Consider the following 12,574-nt stretch of genomic DNA (forward strand, 5'->3'; position numbering starts at 1 on the left):
ATCTTAAGTATCAAACTAGTACTTTTCAGCCACAGTATCTTCACTCTGAGATAAGCAGTCTTCTTCACAACAAGTTTTTAATATCCTCACCTCAATTTTAAGACAAAGCAATTTTAATACTAGGTGCATCCCACATGCCCTTGCTGCAAACTGCTTTTCTTGACAAGTTATGAAGTAGTTCAAGGAGGTATGGTTAAGGCTGTATTACTGAATGGTGCTGGTAAATACTACAATTTTTTTTTTTTGTCTTGTTGCAACCTCTGCTTCCAATTTAGTGACTGCTGTTATGGAATCGGATAGCAACAATGACAATATTATTAGGTTTGTTTTGTTTTTAAACTATGATTTAGTAGCAACTGAGGTTCCCAATTTTAACCCCTTGGCAACAAGATCCAAGTTCCCTCATTTGCACATTAGCACCTGAGTGTCAAGGGGTTAAATAACCAGCACAAAAGACACTGCACTTCTGATTGTAGCATTTGACAGAACTGAAAGGAAAGGAGGTTGTGCTACGTGTTGAAGGGATTGTGGGCAACAGAAAGAAGACACCAGAAGATAAAATGTCACATGAAGTCTTCATAGTCTTATACATATCCTCCATCATATCCACCATAATCAGCCAGATCGTCTTTCATGGTGGCCTTTAATCCCCCTCCAGGTACCACGCCTTTCTTCTTCTTTTTGTCTTTGTTTTGCTTTTCTTGCTTCTGTTTTTCACTGCAGAGCACAGTCAATGAGTTGGTAATCTTTTTCAAGTCATCAGTTTCCAATGAAATACAGACGTCTCGAACTAAGGCTTCCAAAAAACTGGCATAATATAGTGATTTTTCATATTGTGTAATTTTATCTTTTAGTAACTTTCCAAACTCTGTGAAGTCATCTCTTGAAGATGGGTTCATAGCATCTATTCCATAGACTGTATTATTAACACCAAAAGTTTCTTTTGCTAATTCAAGGTCTGACTCTTCCTGTAATTTCTTTAGCCGGAGTTTATCTGCTAATTGCTCTTCGGGTGTTAGCACTTTAGATTCCTCAGGTTCTTCTAACCTCTTTTTAATTTCTTCTTGCCTTTTCTTCTGCTGCCGTTCTTTCTCTTTAATCTTTTCTGCTATTTTTTTCTTTTCTGAAATTTTTACTTCTGGCTTGACCTCTGCTTCCTCTTTATTTTCATCATCATCATCATCCCAGTTATCCTTCACCTCCTCGTCCTCGTCCTCGCCTTCCCAGCGGTCCCCGCCGGCCATGCCGCTGCCCGCGACCTTCCGCACCAGGTCCTCCATAGAGAACTTGTCCACATCCCAGGAGTCTGAGTCCCCGGCTGCCGCCGCCGCCGTTGCCGCCGCCGCCGCCGCCATCTCGAGCCAGGGGTGAGCTTGTGTGAAGGGAAGAGCTGCGAAGAGTTAGCGCGGCAGAGGTGAGTCACTGGGCTGGCTCTCTTTGGCCCGCGCGGGGCAGGCTGGGACTGTAGCTGACTGGGCGCCCGGTCGAGGCTCCTGAATGATTGCTTTTATCCAGTACCATCTTTTACTGTTTAAACATTCTTTAAAATTTATATATATATATACATATATATATATGTATATATATATGTATATATACATACATACATACATACATACATACATACATACATACATACATACATACATACATACATATATATATATATATATATATATATATATATATATATATATATACTTTTTGTGGCTGTTGCTGTCTTGAAGACATATGGAAGATAAGCCCATGGAGAATTAATTACAGATGGAAAATATATCTGTCCACCTTCCAAGGCTGCATGGGTCACATAAAGGGAAATGCTAAAGTAGATTTGTCATGAATCCTCCAGAGGAATGTTTTACTTATCAACAAGTGCCAAGCTCAGTCCTCAGAGACTCACATTTCAACTCTCATTTGTGTGTTTACACAGACTCTGGTGTCGATTGAGTTTGATTTAAATTCACATAGCTTGTTGGGAAGAAATCAGTCAAAAGTCTTTCTAAGAACAAATTGTTCAGTAGATGGAGCTTTGGGACTCTTAGGAAAAATAGGAGGAAGGACTGCCAAGCACCTAAGGGGATAGGAATTCCAAGGGAAGACCAAGAAAATCAACTAACCAGGACCCTTGGAACTCTCAGACACTGAATCATCTACCAAAAAGCATATAAGGGCTGGACCTAAGCCTTCCTGCACATATGTAGCAGATGTGTAGCTTGGTTTCATGTGGGTTCTGGAGTGGGGGATATCCCAAAAGCTGGAGCCTGTCTGTGGGATACGTTCTTTTAGCTAGGCTTCCTTGTCTGGCCTCAGTGGGAGAGGATATGCCTAGCCCCACAGAGATTTGAAGTGCCAGGGTCTTGAGTTGGGGGATACTCAGTGGGGCCTCAGAGGAGAAGGGGAGGAGGATGGGGGAAGAATTGTGGGAAGGGGTAAGTGAGGGGGGCAATGAGTGGGATGTAACATGAATAAGAAAAAAGTTAAAAAAAGAACAAATTGTTCATTAGAACAGTCAGTGTACCAATTTTATTTTAATCATCAATTCAAAAACATTTCATGACATTATCATATTAAGATTATCCCACAAAGCAAATTCACTCTGTTTAACCTGGAATATTGGTGATATGTATGAAGGTTGTTTAAGAATAAAGGAAAAGTATCCTTCATTTAATGTCTGACCACCAACGTATGAGACATATTGCTAATTGCTGTATTGCATGCTGATTAATCCCGGACATTGATGACTTTTGGATTCTATCTTCCAAAGTAATGTTTTATAATGACACTGTCATTGTTTTTACCTGAAAACCCTTCCATGTTCTTTTCATTGAATTTGCAATAAAACTCTAAACAGTTCTCGTTTCTTGAGGTCCACTGGGCTTCGATCTGCCTCTCTTACATTATGAAGTCTTCTTCTGTCTTCTTAGTCTTAGGGATTTTGTTGCTGTGCTTGAAATTTTCCGTATTTTTTAACGAGATTCCATTCATTTCAAGGCTCTTACCTATAATGTTTGTCACTGTACTTGGATCTAACCACTTCTTGAATCTAACCACAGTTGGTAAATCCCCCCCTTTTCTCTCTTCTGTTTGTGTTTCACCCCCTTGTTTCGTAGCATCCCCCCACCCTCTCTTTCTTCCTATTGTTTGTTTTTCTCTACTATCTTGTAAGTTTCATAAGACAGGTACTTGTCTTGTTTGCTACCATTATTTCTAGCCATTAGAATAGTGTCTAACTTGTTAAATGTCCTAGAAAATATGCTGAGTCAATTTATATGCCTTACTATGTGCCTCATAATTTAGGCACTGAGAACATTGTTACAGACAAAACAGTTGCAAGGCCTTACCCTTGTAAAGCCCATACACTAGGAAAACAAGAAATGAGTGAAAATATTATTTAATTGATGTTAATAATTATCAGAGGGAACAGGGGAAGGGGGTTAGAATGCATGTAGATTGGGATATTAGAAATTTAAACAGAATAGATAGGAAGATATTTGAACAAAGACAACTTATCAGACAAGAGCCTCCAAGGTGTGGGTAGGACTCAGTACAAATAACCCTGAGTGGAAATGGCACTAAGTCATTTGCATCAGAGCAAGTCTGCTAAGGGTGGTCACAGGATCAGGAAGAATGAACTGTGAATTGGTTTGAGGAGGGAAGTACACTCATGGTCATTTAGACTGCTAAAGAATACTTTAGTATCTGCAGATGGGATGGACCCCCAGGTAGGGAAATCTCTGGATGATCTTTCTTTTAATGTCTGCTCCACTCTTTGTCCCTGTATTTCCTTTAGACAAGAGCAATTCTGGGTTAAAAATTTTAAGATGTGTGAATAGCACCTTCCCTCAGCCAGGGGCCGTACCTAACCTCTGGATATGGTCTCTACATGTCCTCCTTTTTGTTGGGTATTTCAGCTAATGTCATCCTTAGAGCCTCTTGCTTTCCTGACATCTGGGGCTTTCTAGTGGCTAGCCCCCAGTACCCCACTGTTACACAACTCTGTTGAATTTCCTGACTGTTCATCTCCCCCCCTCTCTTCCCACACTTGATCCTGCATTCTTTCCACACTTCCTCCTATTTCCCTCCCAGGTCCCTCCCCCCCTACCTCCCAAGATTATTTATTTCTCTCCTCTAGGAAGGACTGAAGCATCCACACTTTGATCTTTTTTCTTCTTGAGCTTTATATGGTATGTGGGGTGTATCATGGGTATTTTTAGCTTTTTGGCTAATATCCACTTATCAATGAGTACATACCATGTGTGTATGTGTGTTCTTTGAGGTAAGCCAGTCACAATCTTTTATTGCTAGGCATTCTTAATTTCATCTTACCCCTAATATAATATGGAGATAAAGACTTTAGTGTATAAGGTTTCCTCCCTTTTTTTCTTCTTTTTTAGACTAGTTAAAAAATGAAGTTACTTGACCAAAGAAGACATGTGTATAATTTAGTGTATTAAAATTGTACCCAGTAAAACTGTATTGGGCTGAGGTTGTAACTTACCAGTCTATCATGTGGAAGGATCTGGGTTCCAACCCTAGGAGAGAGGAAAATAGAAATTTTATTTATGAAGAAACCTGCCTTGTATTAAAACAAAACTCAAAATAGAACCTGTCTATAGGAAAGTAAAAGTGTGGTGGGAACTCAGATGTATAAATCAACTACTACACTGTAAAGTGCAATGAAGAATAATGAAAGAAGGCACCACAGTTATACAATCTTAAATGTTATCAGTCTTACTAATATTTGCTTCTGTTAAATGTATATAAATGTGGCAGGTTAATTTTATTAACGAGCTTCATTAGTTCTTACCTCTCTGGTATAAATTATATTATCCGTCTATTAAGTTACAGAAAGAATCTTAAAAAGTTTTTGTTTTTAATTATATTAGTTATTTTCAGAGAAAACTTTTACCACTATCTGCCTCTCACCTTTGTATAATTGTGATTACTGTCATTCTATTGTGACCTAGTAGGCCAGGGACAGAGTGTTCTGTTTTTTACCATTTGCTATGCTGAAATAAGCATCATAGAAATGAATAGAGTTCACACAAATTTAAGGAGAATATAATGTAAAACACATTTCAGTAAACTGGACAAATATTTATTGATCACTTTTAGATATTAAACTAGAGTTATGAATACAGTAGTGAACAATACTTGTAGTTCTCAATTATTTAACTACTCCAAAATTACTTAGTAATTCGGAGGAGATATGTAAATAAAACTTCAGTACTGTAATATATAATTGAATAGAGTCAAATGTATAGTTCTTTGGGGATATACCTGAATCAAAATATTTATAGATCTAAGTAATGAAAGGATTATGATGCCTTCAGCTGTGAAATCAAAATAGTAATAAAAAATAAATAGACAGTGAACCAATAGAAAGTTTGGCAAATGACTTAAAATTCTCCATAAAAATATGTAAATTATGAAGATGCAAAATGTACTCAGCTTTACTAGTCATTAAGGAAGATCAAATGATGGCCATAAGGTGATCCATTTATGCTCACTGAAACAACTCACAGGCCATATGAAGCTCAAGAATAACAAAGGCCAAAAAGTGAAAGCCTCAGTCCTTCTCAGGTAAAAAAAAAAAAAAAAAAAAAAAAAAGAAAAAAAAAAAGTGTATAGCACCCTCTCAGAGTGTGGTACACCTGGACCTTAAATCATTAATAATCCAAGAACTAAGAATATAGCCTTGTGGCAATTTTTGGTATTCAAAGATCATTATGCTTAATCTATACACACCAAGAAAACTCTGACTGTTTCCATGTTATGTTCTGTTCTACATGTACTTTATGCTTATGGTAACTAGTAAGATTTCAAAGCATACTATCAAAACTCTAAAAGAATTAAGTACTGACAAAATATATTCATATAGTGTTATGCCAAAATGCCTTAAAAAATCTGTACATCTATCTCTCTTTTTGTTAAATAAAATTGTAAGACAGAAAAAAAAGAAGGACTGAGAAAAGGAGGGCATATAAATTGGTATAGTAACTTGGAAAACTGTTTTCTTAGGTGGGTACTTTATAATTATCAGGCTTGACAGCCATTGGGGATGGGGACTTCACCTTTGAGACCTTTCTCCTGTGTTCCTGGTAACACAGATTGTGAAAGTGAAAATGAGGAAAGGGAAAGCATCACAAGTGCCCATCCTTAGAATTTAAAATATGCAGTAAGAGAAGGGTAGAACACTACCCTTTATTTAAGATTTAAAGTAACATCTGAAATAATAAGTATTAGAGAAAACAAGAGAAAAGTAGCACGACTTTCTTGAGCACCATTATGGGACGGCTTCCTGGGAAAGCAGAACATTTTTTATAGATTTCTTTCTTTTTTTTTGTATTCTTCTTCCTTTAAAAAATGTTCTGTGATATAATTATTGGGCAAAACAATGAGATGTGAGTTATACTTCTGGTTTTAGATTGAGATATGACTTTCTGTACTGCCAAAGATTATAAAGTTGCTATATAGCCGGAGGCTTTCTGGTCAAGAACAAAGAGATATCATTGTCTCCTTCCTTAAGGGTGAATCAAGTGAGTGGATAAATAGCTCAGTGGTTAAGAAGGCTTGCTGCTCTTACAATGGACCAAAAATAAAGTTCCCAGGACCTGGGATGGATAGATCACAACACATATAACTTCAGCTCCAGGGGATCTGATGCCTTCTTCTGTTTTCTGAGGACACATACATAGCCCCCCTCCTCTTTTCCATACACCCCCCACACATGGGAAAGGTGGGGGGAAAGTGGGGAGAGAGGGATGGAGGGAGAGAAAAGAGAGAATAAATCTTTGAAAGAGTTAATCTAGATGGTCTGGAAATCATCTGAATGACAAATCTGTTCTCAGCCTTTGAGTATAAAGCCTGATTAGGCCAAGACAATGATTTCTCTGGCTATTGTCTACTCTCACCCATGAGGATGTTTTCCTCCTTCAAAATGGCCCCTTTGCTCACTGCCTACTCTAACTCATGAAAGTGCCTCATGTTATTATGTAATAAGCTGTCTTTAACATTACATTCTGCATCTTGTTTGAATCCCTTTGCCAGAGCTTATGAGGAGGCCAGAGATTAGCAACATATTTGCAATATCTCTAGTGTAGAATTTACATGCATTCTATGGTTCTATTATTCCACTTCTGTGGCAGCAGTCCCAAGATGGCGTTTAGGACTCTGGCTTGTGACTAGCATGTGACTTCCTCCTGCTCCCGAGATTAGCCACTCCCACGTGTGAGCTGCGCAGGTGCATCCATGATGTGAGATCAGGCCAGATGACGCGGACCTATGAACTGCAGCTACGCAACATGGACTGAGGAGGTGGAGTTGAGAGAGGATAATAGGCCTGCACTTGGGGGCCGGAGGAGGAGAAAGAGAAACAGAAAGAGAGACAGAAAGGGACAGACAGATATTCACTGGCATGCTGTAAGGTTCCTGAATAAACCGCTTTGAGAACACTGTGTAGTTGCTCCTTTTCTGCTGGTCAGAGACGGCAGCGACAAGTGGTGACCCATACAGTGAAACTCCCTTTCAGCGTTCAGAACTCATCTCGGTCAGGGTGACTAGTTGGTAAGCTCCCAGGTAAGTGGGACAATTAAGGTTCTCGGTTTGGGAATATAAAGCTCCCCGGTAAAGGGGACGAGGAAGGCTCTCAGTATAAGATGATAAAGTTCTCGGTACAGGAACAAGTTGCACCCGGTACAATGGGAAACACAACATCAGTTCAGACAGTTCACCAAGCTCTGAAGGACTTGCTGAAAGCGAAAGGAATCGGGCTAAGAAAGGAGACTGTAGAGAACTTTTAAAAAGCAGTGGACCAGGTACCTCCCTGGTTCCTGGTATCTGGACATCTCACAATGTCTAGTTGGAAAAAATTAGGAAAGGATTTGCGGTTTGCTGAAGAGCAAGGGGTACTAGCTAAAGGAGTGCTGCCGGTATGGAAATTGGTGAAAAACTGTATAGGAGATGAGGAACAGTGTAGTGCAGAGCTGGAGAAGGGAAATGAGGCTCTGAATCAGGTTAGTGAAGAGCGCTCCCAGAATTCAGAGGTGGGAGAAGTGTCTAGTGAGGGAGAAATATTGGAAGACGATCTAGAGAGTATAGCCGACAGTTGGAGAAAATGAAAGTACGGATTGAACTGTAGGCGCCGGGGCCACCAACTCCACCTCCTTATGCCCCAGGCGGAGCAGAAGGGCATAGTTTGCATCTTAATATCCTAGGCACTACAGCTTGGAAATCACTCCCAAATAGAGGGGAAGTAAGTGGAAATCTGACTAAGATTCTCCTAGGACCCACAGAGCCATTTGCAGACTTTGTGGCAAGGGTGATGGAAGCGGGGAATCACGCTTTTGGATATCTCAATACTGCCATGCCTCTACTAAAACAGCTTATATTTGAACAGTGTACTAAGGAGTGTAGGCAAGTGATCACCCCATACAAGAGCAAAGGGTTAGAATCCTGGATAAAGTAGTGCAGGGACCTGGGAGGGCCGCTAACTAATGCAGGCCTAGCAGCTGCAGTTATGCAGATGTCACAAGGAAGAAATGGTCAAAGGAATTATCCCACTTCAGTGGCACAATTGGCTTTGCTAGGCATTCAACTATGCATACAGTATTTTGGCATCCCACCTAAGGATTTATTAGTTCCCTATAATGTAAAACAGTTGGAAGTTCTATCAGCCTCAGTAGATGATTGGGCAATTTTGAGGTGTAGTTTTCAGGGTAACTTTGATAATCATTTCCCTAAGGATCCTATCCTACAGTTTTATTACCACTCATCCTATAGTTTTCCCTGGCATCACTTCAAAGGATGTTTTGCCAGACGCCCCACTTATCTTTACAGATGATTCCAAGACAGGACAAGGAGCATATGTGGTGGCAGGGTCCTCTCTGGTTACCATACAATTTCCCCATACATCACCCCAAGTTATTGAATTGCAAATTGTGATTAAGGTATTTGAGTTGTTTCCAGGTCTTTTTAACTTGATTTCTGATAGCCAGTATGTTGTTAACATGATGCTCTGCTTGAAAGTAGTGGGTAAAATCAATTCAAAACCTACTATTGGACATCTCGTTGTCACCTTTCCTGACTTGATTTTGAAAAGAACGTCACAAGAACAGACATAATATGCAGTCACCGATAATGGGATACTAACCCCAGAAAGCTCTGAACACCCCAGAAACAACTCAGACTGTGTGAAGTTCAACAAAAAAAGAATATATTTTAATTAAAATAGAACTGTATCACATCCCCTTTTCCTCTCTACAGCCCCTCCTAGTCTCTCTCCTATCCTCTCAAATTAATAGCCTCTTTTCCTATATTGTTGTTACATATATACATATGGGTATGTATATATACCCACAAATACTTAATTACAACCTTAAAAAATGTATTCATATACTTTTATGCAAAATGGTGAAAATTTGTACATTTATCTTTGTTTTTTTAAAATAAAGTAAAAAAAAAAAAAAAAAAAAAAAAAAGAAAAAAAAGAAAAGAATGTTGCCCTTTTTTGTACAGGATATCCGTGCCCATACTAACTTACCTGGTCCCCTAGTGCAGGGAAATGATATTGCAGATAAAGCCACTAGGACTTGCTTGATTTTTTTTTTTTTTTTTTTTTTTTTTTTTTGATACATCACCTATTTCATTGGCTCAAGAATGTCATTCACACTTCCATGTTAATTCCAAGCCTCTGTCCTCACACTTGAAGATCACAGGTGATGAGGCACAGGATATTGTAAAGGGGTGTCAGAAGTGTGCCCCTATGCTACCCCAGATTGGGTTTGGGGTTAACCCACGTGGGTTGTGCCTTCTACACCTCTGGCAAATGGATGTCACTCATTTCCTTGAATTTGGAAAATTAAAGTATCTCCATGTTTCTATTGATACAGCCTCTGTAATCATTTTTGCATCTCTACATACAGGGGAAAAGGCACATCATGTAATTGCACATTGTTTTGAAGCATGGAGCACCTGGGGGCAGCCCAAAGAATTAAAAACAGATAATGGGCCTGCCTATACTTCTGCTTCTTTTGTGTCATTCTGCAAAATGATGGGCATTAGAGTAACTCACGGATTGCTCTATAATCCTCAAGGACAAGGAATCATTGAGTGTGCTCACCGCACCCTCAAGGAGTGTCTAGTTAAACAAAAGTGGGGAATTGCCTCCATAGGTTCTTCCCCTAGGGAGAGACTGGCTATTGCTCTTTTTAACCTTAATTTTTTAAAATGAAGACAAGCATGGGCAGGTCACTGCTGAGTGTCACGCCAATTCTGATGTTTCTCCCAAAGGTCTGGTTATGTGGAAAGATGTCCTGACTGGCAAATGGCAGGGTCCCGATCCAGTGTTGGTTTGGGCGAGAGGATCTGTTTGTGTGTTTCCTCAGGAACATCAACAGCCACTGTGGGTCCCAGAGATGTTGACCAGAGTGGTCCAGGATGAGCAGAACAACAACCCTGTGGATGAGTCTGATGCTGCTAATGCTTCTGGTGGTGAAGGCCTAAGATCTGCGATGGGAGCTCTTATCAGTGTTCCCTAAGCCTTTACCTCTCACGCACTCAGCACAAGTTTTACCTCAATTCTCTGCATCTAATACCTCCTTGCAATTGCCTTTCTTACCCTGGGATGAGGATATTGCACCCCTTGGGGATGCAGTATTCTCCCTTAAAAGATTGCTATGTTTTCAGGTGATTACCAATATTTCTCAGAATAGTATTTGCATTCAATTGTATAATCAGTCTGAGGATAGGATTTTAAATTGTAGTAATGATAATTGTTTTTAAAGCGTGTGCTGGAATGCATCCATGCATCATTTGGCTGTGGAGACTAGAATGTCATGCTTTGTTCCCTGGCCTGTACAGGCCTCCTTAGCTATGACCTTATTCAGGTCTAAAAGGGATTTTGGATCACTACCACCACCTCAAGGCTGAAAGAATGGGCTAGACTAGCTGGATTAGCCCTTTGCTTGGTCCTCACAAGCGTCCTGGCGTTATGGTGCATGTGCCGTATACAATTTCAACAGTGCAGAACTCAAGCCTTAATGATACAGGCTTTTGCAGTGGTGGAGACTGGGCAGTCTCCTCAAGTGTGGCTTGGAATGCTAGAGAAGTAGTCAGTGACAGGTAAGACTCCCTGGGCGTGTCACCAACCTAAGACAGTGATCAAACCAATGCAGTTCGTCTCCCAACGACATGTAAGGGGCACTGCCACAGGGGGCAACCTAAGGCAGATATTCTCTCTGCCAAAATTATAAAGAAGGAGGAGATGTGGAGAGTGGGAGTGGCGGGAGTCCCAAGATGGCGCTTAGGACTCTGGCCTAGTCTTGTGACTAGCACCTGACTTCCTCCTGCCCCCGAGATTAGCCACTTCCACCGTGCGAGCTGCGCAGGTGCACCCATGACTTGAGATCAGGCCAGATGATGCGGACCTATGAACTGCAGCCATGCAACATGGACTGAGGAGGTGGAGTTGAGAGAGGATAATAGGACTGCGCTTGGGGGCAGGAGGAGGAAAAAGAGAAACAGAAAGAGAGACAGAAAGGGACAGAAAGATTTTCACTGGCAAGGTTCCTGAATAAACCATTTTGAGAAGAATGCTGTGTAGTTGCTCCTTTTCTGCTGGTCGGAGACGACAGTGACACACGTCCAGTTGTCATTTTACTAGGCAAACAAAGGGTTGAATATGTCAAAATTTTATTGCTCAACCTAATATATACCTGAATAAAATGTATTTTTATGGTTGTCAGAAATTTAGAGGCACCAATTGTTAGAGCCTAAAATTGGGAAGGATCAAAATGCCTAGCAGCATCAGAATAAGCAAATAAGGTATATGCAATTAACAAATTATAATTATATGTAGCATTATGTTTCTCAGAAACATAAACAAAACAACAGAACACACTTCATGATCTCACTTACATATAAGCTATGCACTGTGTGGTTTTTCTTGTGCAAACTTTAAAGATATGTATCTATTAACCCCAGCCAAAAAGGGTACCAAGAGATCAAAGAAAGGATTCCATCCAGGCTCACAGTGGTTAAGCAATGAGCTTTTCATGATTACTCACAAGAGCATGGGTACCTTAAAAGTAATTATACCACCACGAAATCCCATCCCCAGCATATTTGACTAGAGGAAACCTACACCAATGAAAACTTCCCTGCTTCTACCTCCTATACAGCAAAACTATGGACATGAGAGAATGCTAACTGGTATGTTGGGTCCCAACCCTTTCCCCAGGGAATGCTAATAGTCTCAATTCCTTTACCATAGACTTAACTCCACACTGTATTGAATGATAATATAAATATAAATATACTCTACAGTATATTTCACCAAAACTATTTTTTAAATGAACAGAAACCCAAACTCCAAGTAATTTCTGAATTTTGTTCCAAATAGTAACTTCTTAGATACTTTCAAAGATAATAATGAGTATTGAATTCTTTAAAGAATATTTTCTTTCTCATTTAGGCACTAGTTTTGCTGCTATTTTTAGGTAGTCTCACACTTGTTAATGAAATTCAGGTAAGAAATTTGACTTGGTGTGAGAACCTAGCTTTTCTGAAAAACATG

General features: G+C 39.8%; 1 protein-coding gene across 1 annotated transcript; it reads right to left on the minus strand.

Annotated features, from left to right (window-relative positions):
* Positions 1-523: 523 nt before the first annotated feature.
* On the minus strand, positions 524-1,355 carry LOC308414731 (eukaryotic translation initiation factor 3 subunit J-B-like; the record flags this gene model as incomplete). The annotated part of the gene is made up of 1 exon (XM_080909962.1): positions 524-1,355. One exon carries the CDS (start codon positions 1,353-1,355, stop codon positions 585-587), a length of 771 nt encoding a protein of 256 aa, XP_080766088.1. The 3' UTR covers positions 524-584.
* Positions 1,356-12,574: the final 11,219 nt, after the last annotated feature.

Source organism: Micromys minutus, assembly GCF_963924665.1.
Source record: "Micromys minutus genome assembly, chromosome: X".
NCBI lineage: Eukaryota > Metazoa > Chordata > Mammalia > Rodentia > Muridae > Micromys > Micromys minutus.